At 42.9% G+C, this 17,171-nt stretch overlaps 1 protein-coding gene across 1 annotated transcript; it reads left to right on the forward strand.

The window, feature by feature from the left end:
• Nucleotides 1-943: 943 nt before the first annotated feature.
• LOC306930598 (lamin-B3-like) lies at nucleotides 944-14,510 on the forward strand. Its single transcript, XM_079511651.1, has 13 exons — nucleotides 944-1,037; nucleotides 2,421-2,678; nucleotides 3,391-3,579; nucleotides 3,935-4,091; nucleotides 5,017-5,142; nucleotides 6,283-6,453; nucleotides 8,671-8,796; nucleotides 9,778-9,998; nucleotides 10,674-10,893; nucleotides 11,656-11,763; nucleotides 12,138-12,263; nucleotides 13,060-13,170; nucleotides 14,331-14,510. Exons 2-13 carry the CDS (start codon nucleotides 2,449-2,451, stop codon nucleotides 14,364-14,366), a joined length of 1,821 nt encoding a protein of 606 aa, XP_079367777.1. The 5' UTR covers nucleotides 944-1,037; nucleotides 2,421-2,448; the 3' UTR covers nucleotides 14,367-14,510.
• Nucleotides 14,511-17,171: the final 2,661 nt, after the last annotated feature.

Here is a 17,171-nt window from a genome sequence, read left to right on the forward strand (position 1 = left end):
TTGTGCTTGAAATGTACTGTAATTCTGCAAACTGTTAATAAATTCTTCAATCAATCAATCAATCATGCAGAATGTCTCATTTCAACAAATCTATTGAAAATAGCAGATCTACAAGTCACATTGTGAGCTTGCAGAGGTGCTGTTTTCAACTCGCTGAAAGGGCTGAAGTGGTTAATGTACGCTTTGTAATAATAATCAAAGTCGCTAACTTGAGATTTGCATCACATTATGCAAGCCACTGAAGCCAGACTGGCTGGTGATGTGCAATGCTTGTACGTATTTGTACTTTACTTGAGTATTTCAAATTTCCAATTATTTTACTTCTGCTCCACTAGGCCTACATCTCAGAGCCAACATTTGCACATCTACATTGCAGTATTGATAGCCTACTACTTAAAAGGATCCCTGGCTAATAAGACAAATATGCCTTAAAGCATTATACTTGCCCTCTATAACTACAAATAAAGAAATAAAAACACCTTCAATATTTTATTTCTTTAATAAATAGAGAATCTTTCACTCAATATGAACTGCTCCCATCGCAATTTGATTGATTGGTTGATTGAAGTATTTATTAACAGTATTGGAGAATTACAGTATATATGGGCCGTATGGGCATATGACATCATCAACTTGGAGCAGGAGCAGTTCCTATTGAGTTAAAGATTCTCGATTTATGAAATAAATAAAATATTTAAAGGTGTTATAATTTATATATATTTTGTTGTAGAGGGCACTTATAATGTTTGGATTATTTGTCTTATTAGCCAGGGATCCTTTTAAGTAAAACATGTGAGTACTTTTTTCCACCACTGCACCATTCTACATAGACTACTGTGAAATAAAATCAATCAATCAATCAATCAATCAATCAATCAATCTCCTCCACGCACCTGCGTCGCCCTTTAAATGCAGTCTCGTGTTGGTGACGTAGCCTCTCCATTCAGTCATCTGCTGATTCTGCTCCTCTCTGTATCAGCTGAGCTGAGTGTCCTGTGGTCCCAAACACAGCGTTTCTGTAGGCTACAACTCTTTCTGTGAGTACATTAAATTCCACATAATATTAATTAATTCATTAATTTCAGCCGCGGGTTTTGTTTGCGTAAGGGGCTTCGATTGTTTGGGGTCGTGTTTGTAAACGCTCTCTGTTAAGAGTCGACTCTGCTGTTCCAGATTTGCTGTTGCAACGAATGAATATCCATTAACTTGGATATTCATCCAAGTTAATGGATATTATAAAATCGGTTGCGCCAACATGTTAACTCGCCCTTCGGATTCTTTGTGCAACGTATTAGTCCGTATTTTCCCAATAAGAGGAGTCTTTTAATCACGTCTTTGTCGGATTCTGTCGGACGCTCCCCATATTATAGTCCTCAATGGGCGGCGGTGAGTCGAGGGGGCGCGTCCGGTGAAACCCGGAATTACACGCGATGTAAACGGGAAGTAAACGAGGGGGGGTAAACGTCGTTCGGCCACAAACGCGATTAAAACGCATACATATTAAATAATATGGACTAATACATTGCACAAAGACTCCGACGGCCGAGTTATCATTTGGGGGAACCGGTTATGTACATATGTCTTTGTACATGCACGGAGAAGCAACGGGCTGTAGTGGTGACGGTGCACGAAGCACTGGCGGTGCCGGCCAACACTACCGCAGATACGAAAGTAAAAACTCTTAACATGCATCCATGATGCGTTATTTTGGAGTGTCTTTTATCATATCGCCAAGGCTAACGGCGGACTAGAGCACTAGCATGTCGTTTTGGGTTTGATATTGAGCAGAAACTCGGCGTTATTAGTTTAAGTTTGTTATGAACACAATTCTGACGTTCTAACCTGCATTTTATTTTTGTTTGAAGTGAAGTGAGCCGGTGTAGGCATGTAGCAAGCCAAGCTGTAGCATCATATATAGCTCTGGTGGTCCATAGCGTTAGAGTGGTTCTCAAGCAGTGGTCAGTCCAGCGGTCCCCAGCTAAATGATGGAGAGTTTGGTAACCAAATGGACCCTTAGCCTATAGGTCTTTAACTCTTGAGTGTGAAATGAAGCTCATTAACCATCAAGAGTAAAATTATTTCGCCATTTGAAAATAGCCGATCTACAAGCTCAATGTGCTGTGATGCGGCACATTGTGCTTGTAGATCTGCCATTTTCAAAATATTTCTATATACATTTGAAAACTTCTGAAACGGAAATGGGACATTCCTCATAATGAGTACTTAATACTTTTGGTACATTTTAGTGCCAATATTTTTTTCTCAAGTAAATGTTTAATTCCGGACTGTAACTTGTAACAGTAACAACTATTTCTACATTGCAGTATTTATACTTAAGCTTAAGTAAGAAATATGAGTACTTTTTTCCACCACTGGTTTTTAACACGTTCTAAAGTGTTTTGTGGTTGCACCGCTTGCAGGTGTAGCACCGTCCATCGTCATCTCATCATGGCCTCCTCGCCCTCCTCCACCTCCACCCCGTTCACCTCCAGCGGCCGCTCTTCGCGCTCCGCTCCCCGGTCCGGTGGCCGTGCGTCCTCCCATTCCTCCCCGTCCGCCACCGGCACCGGGGTCAGCCCGGCTCGTCTCTCCCGAGTCCAGGAGAAGGAGGAGCTGCAGCACCTCAACGACCGCCTCGCCAACTACATCCAGCGCTCCATCGAGCTGGAGAGCCAGAGGTGGGATTGATTGAAAACGTCCCCCGATCACGTGATCAAATGATCGGAATCGGATTGGAAGCAAAAAAACATTATTGGGACATCCCTAGTATCAATATTATGTCCATATCATGATATTAGACTGGATATTGTCTATGATTTTGGATATTGTGATATCAGAAAAGCACAAAGACACGGCGCACACACAGGTGTGCATAAGACTTTGTTGCCAGATATTTTGATATGCCATAAGTGTTCTATATATAAATATCGGCAGATGCTCACAATCAAATTATCTGAATCGGATTGGGAGCAAATTAAACGTGATCGGGACATCCCTATTGAAAACTTTAACAGTTTTAGGAAGTTGTTAGACAGGTGTCAATGAGGTGGTGTATATTTTAGACCAGGCCCATTGCAAGTTGCTGTACTCTGTCCGCTACCCTAAAGGCCTATTCATAACTCAGTTTTAGGTGATGAGGTGAGTGAGTGGTGACCACCAAAAACTACATGACGTCACGTTGTGGTGATAAGCGACTCACCGCTCACCCCAACACATCTCTCTGTTTTGACTAAAACCACTGTTTCAGTGGTCACCTTATCACCTAAAACTGGAGTATAAATAGGCCCTTAAGTCCATCTCAACCTATCAAAATGAGCTAGTAAGTGAGTTGTAGGAGTGAGGCCAAGCAGTATAGTAGCCCGGAGTGATTTGTTTGTTTTTGCATGTCAGGTCGTCCATGGCGCTGCTCCTCGACGAGACGGAGGAGTCGAAGACCCGGGAGCTGAGCACCGTGCGGCGGCTCTACGAGACGGAGCTGGCCGACGCTCGCAAGTCCCTGGACGAGACGGCAAATGACCGGGCCCGGATGCAGATGGAGGTCGGAAACCTGTCAGAGGAGCTCACCAAGCTCAGAGCCAGGTGACCGATTCTACGAATGTATTAACCGTTTGCAAATCGCACGTTCCATCAATCCATCCATGAATCCATCTTCAACTGCTTATCCGAAGTCGGGTTGCGGGGGCAACAGCTCCAGACATCCTCTCCACACAACATTAGTAACTTTCAATGTTCCATGAACTAAACATGGTGAACAACGTTCAAAATTAAATAACAGTTTGCAACAAAAAAAGCACATGGTGTGATTTATACAAATGGTGCTAATGGTTCGAAGAACCGAACCGGTTCAACTCCGGTGGCAAAGAGGCCAAAGTCTCTTCACCAAAAATAGACTATTTACAAGCTCACAATGAATTGTTTTTTGTTTTCTCTTCAGGAACCAGAAAAAGGAGAGCGACCTGGCTCATGCTCTGACTCAGTGGAGGAATCTGGAGGAAGCGTTCAACCAGAAGGACGCTGACTACAGCACCCAGCTAGCGAAGACCAAGAGGTTGACCGCTGACGTTGATGAACTCCAAGCTCAGCAGAAACATGTGTGTAATGCGTTTTTCATTTATTTTTACCAACTTTCCCCAGTGCTGTTAAAGGGTAAGAGCACTTTTGCAGAGGTTGGATTGTGTACATGATGCAACTCCAAATGTGGACAAGAAAGTTAAAAAAAATTGCTCCATTGATTAGAAATTGATAATTCAAAATATGCTCCATTGACTTACATCAGGGGTATTCAACTAGATGTAGAATGATTGTGTGTGTGGGGGGGGCTGCAAAATGTGTGCGTTCTCAAAATGCATTTTGTGTTCAAACACAAAGATTTATGTAATACATTTGTGCACAGTATGAGCACATGATGATATGCTACCTTGAAATAGATATAGACCTATTTGACAGTGCACATAATTGCCTTGACATTAACTGACTGACGAGCGCGCGCACACACATACACACACACCAGCAGTACAGTCTAAAGTGACTGGTGTCTGTCTCGTTTCTCTCCAAAAGCCCTTGAATATGATTAAGGATTACTGTCATTATGATAATCTCACACTTTATATCGCACATACCATACCTGCAACTTTCATTAGCTCTCTTAACCCCTCCCTTTAAAAAAAAAAAAAATTGTTCCAAGGTCCACTAGGTGGCGTGGGCTGCCAGTTGAATACCCCTGACTTACATTGTACACTGAAACGGCTCTCAAAGTCACTCTTTTAGTACATCAAAAAACAAACCCAAACAAGGATGATTCAGACAATATAGAGAATCACCAAAACTCGTGTTTCCTGTTTATTACAATTTAAGATCTGGATCCACGGTTTCACGGATCCAGTCCAGGTTTTCTTCCTAATAAAAATGGACCTAAATAAAACCTGAACCCATTGCTAACATTTTTAAAGATGCTTGGTAATAAATAAATAACTAATTGTATTGCGTTACGTGTATTGATTGTGTTATGTGTGTTAGTTGGATGCAGTGCTGGTGGACACCAAGACCCTGATGAACTCTGAGATGCTGAGGCGGGTGGACATTGAGAACCAGATGCAGACAATGAAGGAGCAGCTCGACTTCGAGAGAAACATCGGCAAGGAGGTACGCCCGTCTGTCACCAGTATTACATCATCGACTAATTGCAATTATTTAAGACAATCGCAGTTATTTTTGCATAATCGTCAATCATTTCCATACATTTTCAAAAACTATAAATGGACCAAGTCTGTTTGTACTGTTGTAATCCACGTAACTCAAGAACCGTTCGCCCCACCGACTTCAAATTCGACACACGCGTTCCAACCAGTGGCGTGCACAGATTTAGAGGGGCAGGTGCTCGAGTGAAAAAGGGCACCTTGTGCAGCGCGTGGAACCGTCCGGTTGCCTTAAAAGTGTGAGATTTATAGATTTTGGGGCATAAATAAATTATCAAGAATTGATCAATGTCACCATGGTCCACATACTGTACACTTCAAAAGGGCACATTGCTGTCCAGAGGGCAAGGGCAGGTGGTGCTCTAGCACCCCTAGTGTCTATCTGTGCACGCCACTGGTTCCAACCCACCACAGGGGGTACAGTGCCCGGTCGGACCCACACAGAACCACCCCAAACGGGCCTCTGCCCGGGCTCTGGATCCTGTTGGCCTGTTCTGACATCATTCTGACGTCTGCATAGACTATATTTGGGCATGCTAATTTCTGAATCTACGCCACAGAAAGCTGTCCCCCTCGAAAATGCGACAAAATGTAAAACTAGCTGTTGCAGGTATAAAAATAATACAGATTCCGCAACTTCATGACATATTTACCTCAAACTGTACTGTATGTATCGTTTACAAACGAGCTGTCAGAGATTCTATCCAGTGTGTAATTATTTTCCTGCCGTGCGAGAGGGCAGTTTCGCCGGGCATGGCCGCTGTGTCGGACCTGGGAGTTGGAGCTGTGACGCATGCACACGCATGCGTTCTGCAAGTTATCTCCATATTACAGATGGTATGGTTGTATTGACAAGCAGCAGTTGGTAGGGCCATTCCTATTTAAATTTCTGTTTATTTCCATTATTGTTTTTCACCCAGTGCCAATTGTAGTGCTGTAATCCTGGGAGCTACTCTCCCTCTGCCAACCTGGGGAGAGCCCTGAACTGGGCTCATGCTTCCTCCAATGCATGAGGAGTGAGCCAGGCCACTTGTGGTAGGACGGGCCATTGCAGCATCATCTGACTATTTCTATTGTGTGCGTGCAGGAGATTCACGAGATCCGGCGTAAGCATGAAAGCCGCCTGGTGGAGGTGGATTCAGGAAGGCGTGCAGAGTTTGACACCAAGCTGGCCGAGGCCATGCAGCAGCTCCGCCAGGAGCACGATGTACAGATCGGCCAGTACAAAGAGGAGCTGGAACGCAACTTCAATGCCAAGGTACGAGAGACACACGCAGACATACACGTAGACACAATTTTACAATTTACAATTTAGGCATTTAGCAGACGCTCTTAATCCAGAGCGACTTACATTAAGCAATAACAAAAGCATGGCATACATCACATATATACAAAGTAGTTATCATGAATCATGCGTAGACTAAGAACGTAACAGTGGAGTATCTATGTAAACTATACATACTATACTATATAATATATTATACATGTGTACTATAAAGTGCTATGACTACATAAAGACACACACGCAGACAAACACGTAGACACACACGCAGTACTGCAACTGTCAATGCCAAGGTGCACACACGGCAACATTAAAGGAGAACTTTGTTTTTTCAAACAAGGTTCATGTTTTAGGTTGACTGTGAAGGGGGAGGTGACAAACTGACATATTGAGCCTACAACAGTGTGGTATCCCCCTTCACATTCAGTAGATTCTGTGATGTTTTGTGGCCACATGTCATTTCCTGGGGTCTAGTAGGACTAAAGTAAATAATAATAAAGAAAACGCCTCAAAATTGCTAAAACGAAAGAAAGCAGCAAATGAGAGTTTTTAACACTCATCTCATACTTTCTCTATACAACCTAGAACATGAACCTTGGCAACAAAGTTGTCCTTTAAGTGCCTGTCGGCTCAGGACGTGAAGGCTACTGCAGATTTCCACGAGGTGCACACATGGCTGTCTTTATTGTTGGAACGACGTGAGATGACTTGGCCTTGCACACAAACACGCATCACACTTTTCTTCCAAATTCTTTTAACCAACTCTCTCGAATGTTTTCAGTTTGTTACATTAACAATTGTCTTTCTAAGCTCTCGTGTCAAGGAGCCACATGCAGCAGGCATTTTGTGCAAGAAAACATTAGAGCACAAGGCAGTGCAGTCAGCCGAGGCAAGATGGCAGTGACAGCAGTACAAGAGGTAGAAGTCAACGTGCCGGCGTGTTCACACTAGTGGCGACAAAGCACCGCTACGAGCTGTTTTCAATGGAAGTCGGTGACAAGAAGCTACAAATGAGTTGAGCTGGCTTTGACTTTGTTCAGCACTCCAGTAACCTTTTCATTTACACATTGTGGCTTGTGCAGCGCTGATCTTTTGGCCTGACCGTTCACACTGCATTTGCAAGTGACTAGATCAGATCACAGAACTTTGTGTTCAGACTGGCAGCCTGAATCAGATCTGTGTCACATCTAGATTGGAATCCAATTTGTTTAAATAAGTCTAAACACAAACGAGTCACATAGAATTAGATCAGGTTACTGCGTTCAGACTGAGATGGATCTCCTGAAATTAGTTTTTGAATCTGATTTGAAACCATCTCTGCATGTGGCTCAAGTTGCATTTTAAAAAATCTGATTCCATGCGACTTGTTTGTGTTTAGAGTGGACTTATTTAAACAAATCTGATTCCAATCTGGCTGTGGCACAGATCTGATTCAGGCTGGATCTGGCTGCCAGTGTAAATGGGGCCTTAAAGGACCACTTTTCAACATCTCTTCATATAATTGGTCCTCACTAATGTTCATGATAAAACACCACCATTTTTTCCTACTCAGTCTGTCTCATAGGAGGGCTTTGGGCAGTTCGGACACCCGTCCACCAGTGACATCATTAGGCAGATTTTTTTTTTTAAACGATTTGTTTTAAAATATATTTAGATTTGTATTATCGTGAGAACGATGGCTTCAACTTTTGCATTGCAACTTTTCAGGAAAAGAAAGCCTGCCGTTTCTATTAGCTTGGATTCACCATCGATGATGTCACTGGTGGACGGGTTTCTGAACTGCCCACAGCCTTCCTATGAGACACAGACTGAGTAGGAAAAAATGGTGGTATTTTATCATGAACATTAGTTAGGACCAATTATAGGAAGAGAAGTTGAAAAGTGGTGAAGTGGTCCTTTAATGGGTTTAAACTTGGAGACAATGTAGCTGAAAAGGCATTGGTTGTTGTTGTGTTGTCGCCACTATTGTGAACGCCGCATTGAGAAGTGAAACCTAGGCCAGAGAGTCTGTGTAAAGGAAGACTGACTGTATCATTTGTCAGTTTCCCTGCTAAAATGCTCAATGATCATATGAATCCCGTCTTGTCGAGCACACAAATGTATTTTAGTTTAGAGTGTTTCAGAAGCAATTGTCTCATCATCGCTGTGTGTATATATGCTGTATGTTTGCTTCCAATGCTTTGCGTACCGCAGCTTGAGAACGCCCAGCAGACTGCGTTGAGGAAGGGCGATGCCGTCAACGCCACCCAGGATGAGTTGACCACAACCAAGGTCCGTGTGGAGACCCTCAGCGCACAGCTGCAGCTCTACCAGAAAGAGGTTGGTAGCCTAAACCAGGATAGACGGGAGTAGTTGTAAATCTGGGACATTATTTGTATGCAAAACATCGTACTAGTGCACGCTACATTAGACTTAGTAGCTCAGCCAAAGTATTTAAATGTTCTTGTTTTTTCTTTTTTCAAAACTGCACAATATTTTAGAAATGTTTTATTGATTTTTATTTCTGGTGTTGCTTCTATTTTTGTTTTTCATTGCGTATGCAGTAGAGCAGGGGTGCCCAAAAGGTAGATCACAAGGGCTGTGCAGCTAGATCACATGACATGCCCCTAAAAAAAGTATTAAATATATATTTTTGGCATCTGCCACTTGAATTAAGGTGACTTGAATCATTGATCAAAAAGGGCCTGTCGGCTCAAACCCACAAAGCAATATTTTGTTTTCAAGAGTGTTGCTGTGCACAAACGTCAGTAGCATTACAGATTAAATACAAAACTACCTATTCCATTTCTCCTTTCCAAGTGCATTTGACTTATATGTAACACCAGTGCCGCTATTCCATATTTAAACTATTTTCAGCAATGGTATAATCTTTTTTTCAGTAGGTAGATCTTGTTGAGACAGTCATTTTGAAAGTAGCTCTCAGGTCAAAGTGTGGGCACCCTGCAGTAGAGATACTTGGGTTGTAAATGCATTTTAAAACGTGTGATGACAGAGGGTATGCACGTGACATCATCGTACCCGGACGTTATGTGGGAACGCCTACCGATTGGCAAAACAACTTTCTGGCCTTGACAGCCATACATTCAAACAGAAAAGTCCTATCTGACTGCATTTAAATGACCTTCAACAACGTTAAACTCACTTTGCCACTCACCTTATGCATGTGCATACCCTCTATCTGTGAATACTTGCATTGGCAAAAGGGGGTTAGGAGTTTAATACTTCATCCTACTCCTTTTTGGACATTGATTTATTATTTATTTTGACGTTTGAAATGCAACTCATCCATTCTGTGTGCAGAAAGCGGCCCTGGAGGGCCAGGTCCAGGACTTGGAGCGGACCCTGGACAGAGAGAGGGAGTTGTGGAGCCAGAGGCTGGCCCAGAAGGAACAGGACATGCAGGGCATGCAGGCCAAGATGCTCCGCCAGCTGGAAGACTACGAGAGCCTGCTGGACGTCAAGCTGGCGCTGGACATGGAGATCAACGCCTACCGCAAGATGTTGGAGGGAGAGGAGCAGAGGTAATGACCTCTGACCCTGGAGGGAGAGGAGCAGAAGTAATGATCTTTAACCCTAAACCAAATTCTAATACCCAGAATCTCGGCCACTTGTTCACTCGCTCCAGCCTGGCAGTGTTGTGGTGAAATTGGTGACCTGCCGAAATATGTGACCATCTTGTCACACAACTTGCAAGGAGAACTCTGCTAAGAACAAACTGCAATGATTTACATGCGGACACTGGCATTATGTGATTGTCACATATTTCAGCAGGTCACCAATTTCAATCGTGTAGACAAAGTAACACCGCCATGCTGGAGTGAGCAAGTAGATGCATTTTTGGGTATTGGAATTTGGCTATAGTTAGTCGACTACCTTTTTCACTGACGAACAAAATAAAAACTAAGCTATGATGACAAACTATAACTAAACATACTGCCAGAAAATGGCCGCTCTACAAGTTCAACGTGTCGCTGGAGACTCCCTTTTTTGCTGAAGAGTCTATAGTCACTGATGGGTCTTTTGTTTTACAGGTTAGGGAACTTAAGGTTAGTAAAACTATGCCTAAACCTAACCCCACAAACTGAGGTTAGGGTTAAGTTTAGGGATAGTTTTTGTGTTAGGGTTAGGTGTCACTCCCAGAAAATGGCCGATCTACTGTACAAGCTCACTACATGACACGTTCCCATGTCTTACAGACTGCAGCTGTCACCGAGCCCCATCCAGCACTCAGCGGTGCCGCGGACGCACGCGCACGGTGCGCGTAGGCTGAGGGGGAAGAAACGCAAGATGGAGGAATCCAGCGGAGGTACGCCAGCCTACAAGATGTCCACCAATTCCACGGCCCGCGGTCCCGTCTGTATCGACGAAGTCGACGTAGAAGGCAACTACGTCGTACTGAAGAACAACTCTGACGTGGTAAGATGCTCTGTCAACTGTTGTGTGGATTTTGTGCCGTATAGTTGCAACTTACTCCGTATGGTTGCAACTAGGGATGCACCGATGTATTGACCACACATCGGTATCTGATATTTCCCGTTATCTGCAAATAAAACTGATGAATTAAACTATGGCAGTAGCCAATCTATCTATCTGTTGTTGATGAGCATACATTTTTGCGTTGGCTACGTTGGTGTGTTTATCTGTATTTTTTTTTTCCCCCTGGCACAAAAGGGGGAAATAAAAACTAAAACGTACATCTGTATAATTATCGGATAAATTGTTATTTTAAACCATACGACTCAAGTTGAAACTAGGGATAGCCGATCTCGGCTACCTGGTCGCTACACTCTCCGGTCTAAAGCAAAGACTGAAGTTTGTCAAGTTCTGGATGATTATGAATGTTTAAACGTAACATTAATAATCTCTTTTAGAAAAGAAATGTATTGGGTTAAATTTTGTCTAGTTGGTGTTAACCAAGCCCCCAGTAAGGCTATCCAACGTTGAAGCTGCCACTACCTACTGGCGAAATGTGGAATTGCAGCACTTTCATGCAGTTCCAGGGCTAGGCTAGGCTAAACTTCCGCTCGCTCGAGCCATTGAGTTATAATTATACTTCCGGAAGTCTTCCGGGTGCTTCAAAACGCCACTGAGCAACTTCTATTGCTAACGCTATGGTTCGGTCTCTATCCTTGTATTACTCTATGGTGTTAACCCCTAGTTGCCTGCTGACATTTCCAGGAGCAGCCACTAGGGGGATGGGTGGTCAGAAGGACTCACCCGAGCATGGCAAACGTGTCCTTCCACATCCCTCCTTCCTATGTCCTGCACGGAGGCCAGACGCTCACTGTAAGTTCTACTGTACTGATGCTCACCGAGTAGTCTCTTCTAAGTTCTAACCCAGTGGTCTTCAACTCTTTTTATATCAAGGTCTATTTATTCAGCATTTGAGCCACCTTTTGATGAGATTTAGCCTCTCAGACCCAATATGTTGTCCTTGGAATGATTTTCTGTCCACAATTCCATGCTGTGTTGTTGTTGGTACCATAAGAGTCGTAACGGGCAAACATTGGTCTTCTACATTCTCTAATTGTGTAGACATCTTGTAAATTAAGTAATGCCAGATGCTTAACAATAATTTAATATTTTTTGTTGACTTATACAATTACAATAACTAATGCTTAAGAGTAAAGTGTTTGTGTGTGTGTGTGTGTGTGTGTCAGATCTGGGCAGAAGATACAGAGGTGACTCTGCATCTGCTGGACCCTGGGAACATGGTCATGCAGGGTCACACAAGCTGGGGTCCAGTCACTGATGTGAGGGTGGTCCTCCTCACCCCCGACCTGGAGGTAAGGTTAAAATGTTCACTTCACCCTTTTTGCAAAAAAAATATGTTAATGATGTTTGGAAGATTTCGAACACTTTCCTGGGGGTCTTTGTGTGTAATATGTGGTTTTAGATATTTTGGCAGTGAACCCAGTGTCTCTGATGTCATGGACACTGGGCTCACTTACTTCCTGGACAAGGAGGAGCAGTGCACCAAAGCATTATGGGAATTGTAGTCTAGGAAGGAAGTGAGCCTAGTGTCTATGACATCAGACACTGGGCTCACTGTGTGTAATATATGGTTTTAGATATTTTAGCAAAGACCCCCAGGAAAGTGTTCAAAATCTTCTAAACGTCATTAACATATATTGCTTTTGCAAAAAGGGTGAAGTGTACCTTTATACTTAAAGGTTTCATGACCTCATTTACACTCAAACAACCTGAACGTTATATGTTCTGAACCCTTTTGAGCTGCAATGAAGAGGCAAACATGCCTCAACAGTGACATCTGCTGGCAAATCCCTATGTCATATATGGATTTGTTTGAGCCAGAAAACTACATAAAATATACTGAAAAGTTGATGTTTTTAGGGTGCAATTGAGCTCAGAAAACCTAAAAAAAGATTACCAGAACTTTTTCACACAATCTCTTTAAAGTCCTATATTTGTCACATACATTGCTGTATGCGAACTTTGTTCTCCGCATTTGACATCTCTTGGCGTGGTGAGCCGCAGCCGCGACATTTGTAGTCTATCTAACCTAATTTATGTTAAAAACAAACAAACGGATCATTTCTGCTCTTCTCTGCTGACATCCAGGAGACAGCGGCGCGCCATGTGGTGTGTGTCCAGGCGACGGGTGAAGAGGAAACCGGCATGTTCCGCGAAGAGTACATGGAGGGGTGTGATGTACAGCGTTTAAGGAGACCGGTAAGCACTATGCATACATGGACATAAATTACCACTGTGCTCTGCTCTGGTGCGATAGCCACTCGGATCAACATTAATACCATAAAAGTAGTGGGTCGCACTTGGGGTGGCAAGAGTGAGTTGGCGGAGACGGCGCTTGTTTCACCTGACAAATATGACTGATCAGTTCTTGTTTGTAACGAATAATAAACGTTTCAGCTATCCAGCAAGTAAATAATGTCAACTCACTCTTGCAACTCTGAATGCGACCCACTACTTTTATTAAGGCATGCACATAAAAGCCATCCAAACCAAAATGTAAACACGAGGCACATTCGGCATAAACTAATCTCTAAAAGCCAGACTTATCTCTTCCACAATGTTCGAATGGTACGTTTGTAGTTCCGCCCCGTAAAAGAAACTCATCTGCTCTTGAGATCATTAGTGTATATGCAAACAATCAGTGCGGCATTCACAAAAATATATGGCCGGGGAGATGGCACAGGCGGAAAGGACATCCATTTTATTTTGTACTCCTTATCGGAGCTTCCGAGGTCGACTGTTAGGCGGAAGCGTTTGAAAATTGTGGAAGTTTTATCTCGAGACTATAGGCATCAACAACAGACGGTGGTTGTTGGCAATTGAAATGTTGACCGTAGTTTCCACTGTTTACCGTCCCCTGCTGCGTGCTGTGAAGCCAAAGAAAAGGAAATCAATCTGTGACGCGTGTTCTGTGTCTTGAGGTTAGTGCAGGGGGACAAGCAAGCACTCTGCTGTAGTACGATAGGTGAGGAGGACTAGCCTTCCTGCCTTGTATATGCATACGAGCTGCTGGGCTTTGCTTAATGCCATGTCTATTCACAGCATGCATTGCTTCCCCTTCCTCAAGTGTAATAGATTGTCCTGATGAATGTCAGGTTAGTTGAAAAATGTCAACCGAACTAACTCATTCCATGTGGTTTTATTATCTTATATTCCATGAATTTGTTGCCAATCAATATCACCCCCCCCCCCATGCTGTGCTGCCTGTGCTAATTTAATGGTCATTGCTTGTCAATCAGTCCATGTTGGTGTTTATTTAGTTTTAGTCAGTCTTTTTCAGTTTTAGTCATCTGAAACGTTTTAGTCGTAGTTTTAAATCAACGCGTCCATGTGTCTAATAATGTGTTGTCTTTTTCTAGGATTCATCTGCAGAGGCTAGCTGTGCCATTATGTAATATTACCTGGACCCCCTTCCACCTCGCACTGAATCTTTGTACCTGGACGAGCTGCCTTTAGCTTTGGGACTTTTTATGCCTTGTGCGTGAACATATACAATTTTAATGGATGTTGGTTTGCATAATAAAGTTTTCTAACGCAAATTCTGTTAAAATGATATTTATTCACCCATTGTCTTGCTGCTTCATTGGAACTGCAGAGGTGTAACGGATTTAGTGGCATCTTTGTGAAAAGATTAGTTCTAAATGGATACAACCATGGAGGTGTGGAACAGGTGGCTGTACTCTTAATGCAAAATGTCCTGTTTCGCAAGTTTTCAAATGTATAAGGATCTTTTGAAAATGGCAGATTTACAAGCTCACAATGGGTCGCATCACGACACATTGAGCTTGTAGATCGGCTATTGTAAAAATGTAGAAATTCCTTTAAAGAGGGAGTGCCACAATTTTTCTATGAGGTGACAGTACTTCATTAGACACCCTGGAGTCGTTTTTATGTGCAATGGTGTATTAACTTTGTATTTAGGGTTTGACAGACCTGATGATCATGTTAGGGTGGAAAAAAATCACGGCACTCGTACAGAATCTTTTTTTAACTTAAGCTGTATGAAATACTTGCCATAAATATAGTGGTTGCAACTGTATTAATTGATTGCCAGAGTGCCGTGGTGGGAGTTCTGCTCTGGTTTTGACATCTGTAATTTTAGCTTTATGTGCAATGGAATATGCAGGGGTTTTATTTTAATTTGTGGTGAATTTGTGAAAAAAAACCAGGACCTTGTGAAAAAAAACATTTAAAAAGGTGTTTTTCCTAAACCCTATGGTATTGCTTCTCAACCGCAAGTACGGGAGCAGACGCTAGTCGGACATGCGGATGAATGTCGGACTAATGCCCCCCCCCCCCAGTCTTTCAATGGGTTCCAATTCTCCATATTCAGACCGCAGCCATCTTGCCAGCAAGGTGATACCTAGGTGACACTTCCCATAGAGCCCATTCATCCAAACAAAGTCCTAATTATATTAAACGACGTCAAAATCACCAACATCGCAGCTGTAGGGAAAGCTTGAATTATCCTTTCAATCTGTAAAGTTTGTTTAATAAAAATCCACCGTAGACATTGTCAAGAAATTCCTTGCAGATTATTTTCTAAGTATCATGTAGCGAGTATGGAAGCGCTCGTTATCAGTAAAGCAACCTCCTGCATTATGTGCATTCAAAACGGGTGGTACGCATGGGCCGTTGACTGATAGTCAACGAGCACTTCCAAACTCCAACACACAAATCATCTGCAAGGAATTTATTGACAGGAAGTAGCTCAAAATGTCTATGGTGGATTTTTATGAAACAAACACTTTACAGATTGAAAGAGGATAACTCAAGCTTTCCCTACAGCTGCAATGTTGGTGATTTTGACGTTGTTTAATATAATTGGAGGACTTTTCTGTTTGGATGAATGAGCTGTCTATGGGAAGTGTCACCTAGGTATCACCTTGCTGGCAAGATGGCTGCGGTCTGAATATGGAGAATACCTCTGGTCCATAGCTCTAATGCCGTCTCATTTACAACTATGTTACTGTCGACTTCCAGCACTCGCATACATAAATGCAGACCAGCCTCTTTTCCGGTAAAAGGAAATCCCTTTCTGGCCAAAAAGAAATGTTATATGTGGTGGGGGGCTCAGAGTGCGTCCACTAAGGAAAGTAGGCTTTCTAATAACACAAGCCGCCTTTTTATTGGTGATCATGGGTAAAACATTCTTTATATTTACGCTAGACGAGAGGCTGGTCTGCACTAATGCGAGCGCCGGAAGTCGACAGTATCATAGCTCTAAATGGGAAGGCATTAGACCAGAGCTAGGGTTCCAATATCATACAAATCTATTTAACCACTTTAATCATACAGTACATTGACTATTTAAAAATGGCAGATCTACAAGCACACGTTTCTAATGTTTTCTCAAGGACTCCTAAATTAATAGGCCTATGCATTAATTTAGGGGTCCTTGAGTGAGTTGAGCTATGCAAAACAGACATCATAATTTGGTTTGCCTTTCATTATTTCAAAGCAAACCTTTGTAAACGCTGCCTTTTGATTACCCTACTTCAGGGGAAAAAAGCACCTCATGTCATTGCTTAGTGAAGTGCTGCAAAACTCCAGTTTTATTAAGTGGTTTTACTCTCAAAGGATTTAAATGTTATGCTTACAAGTGTCGTTTGCTGGATACTTTGTTTGAACGTGCATCTTTTCAAACAGTCTACACTAGCCTGGCTAAGCCAGACCGAATCAGCCTCTGGCTTATTAGCCAGGCTAAGTCTACACATCAATTTCACTTTGATCCACTTATGTGCAGGTCCTCGCCAGCAGGTGGCAGTAACCATCAAATCAGCATGAGTTAAGTTGACATGTCAGTGGCCACACAAGTGACCACTGCCTTGCTAAAGAAGCTGAGAATAAAGGCGATGGACTGGCCAAGCATGTCTCCAGATACCTAAACCCTATTGAGCATCTCTGGGGCATCCTCAAACGGAAGGTGGAGGAGAGTTAGCCTGGCTAATAGGCTGATTCGGTCTTGCTTATTAGCCAGGCTAGAGGAGAGTAAGGTCTCTAACATCCACCAGCTCCGTGATGTCATCATGGAGGAGTGGGAGATGATTCCAGTGTCAACCTGTGAAGCTCTGGTGAACTCCATGCCCAGGAGGGTGAAGGCAGTGCTGGAAATTAATGGTGGCCACACAAAATATTGACACTTGTCTTGGGCCCAATTTGGACAATTTCACTTAAGGGTGCAGTTTGGAATTAATGGC

The sequence above is a fragment of the Electrona antarctica genome (genome assembly GCF_951216825.1).
Source record: "Electrona antarctica genome assembly, chromosome: 10".
NCBI classification, from domain to species: Eukaryota; Metazoa; Chordata; class Actinopteri; order Myctophiformes; family Myctophidae; genus Electrona; species Electrona antarctica.

Coding starts and splice junctions, on each gene's coding strand:
- LOC306930598 (XM_079511651.1), top strand. CDS start 2,449: ATGGCCTCCTCGCCCTCCTCCACCTCCACCCCGTTCACCTCCAGCGGC. Junction 6,454..8,670: donor AACGCAACTTCAATGCCAAG/GTACGAGAGACA, acceptor TGCGTACCGCAG/CTTGAGAACGCCCAGCAGAC. Junction 10,894..11,655: donor TGAAGAACAACTCTGACGTG/GTAAGATGCTCT, acceptor TGACATTTCCAG/GAGCAGCCACTAGGGGGATG.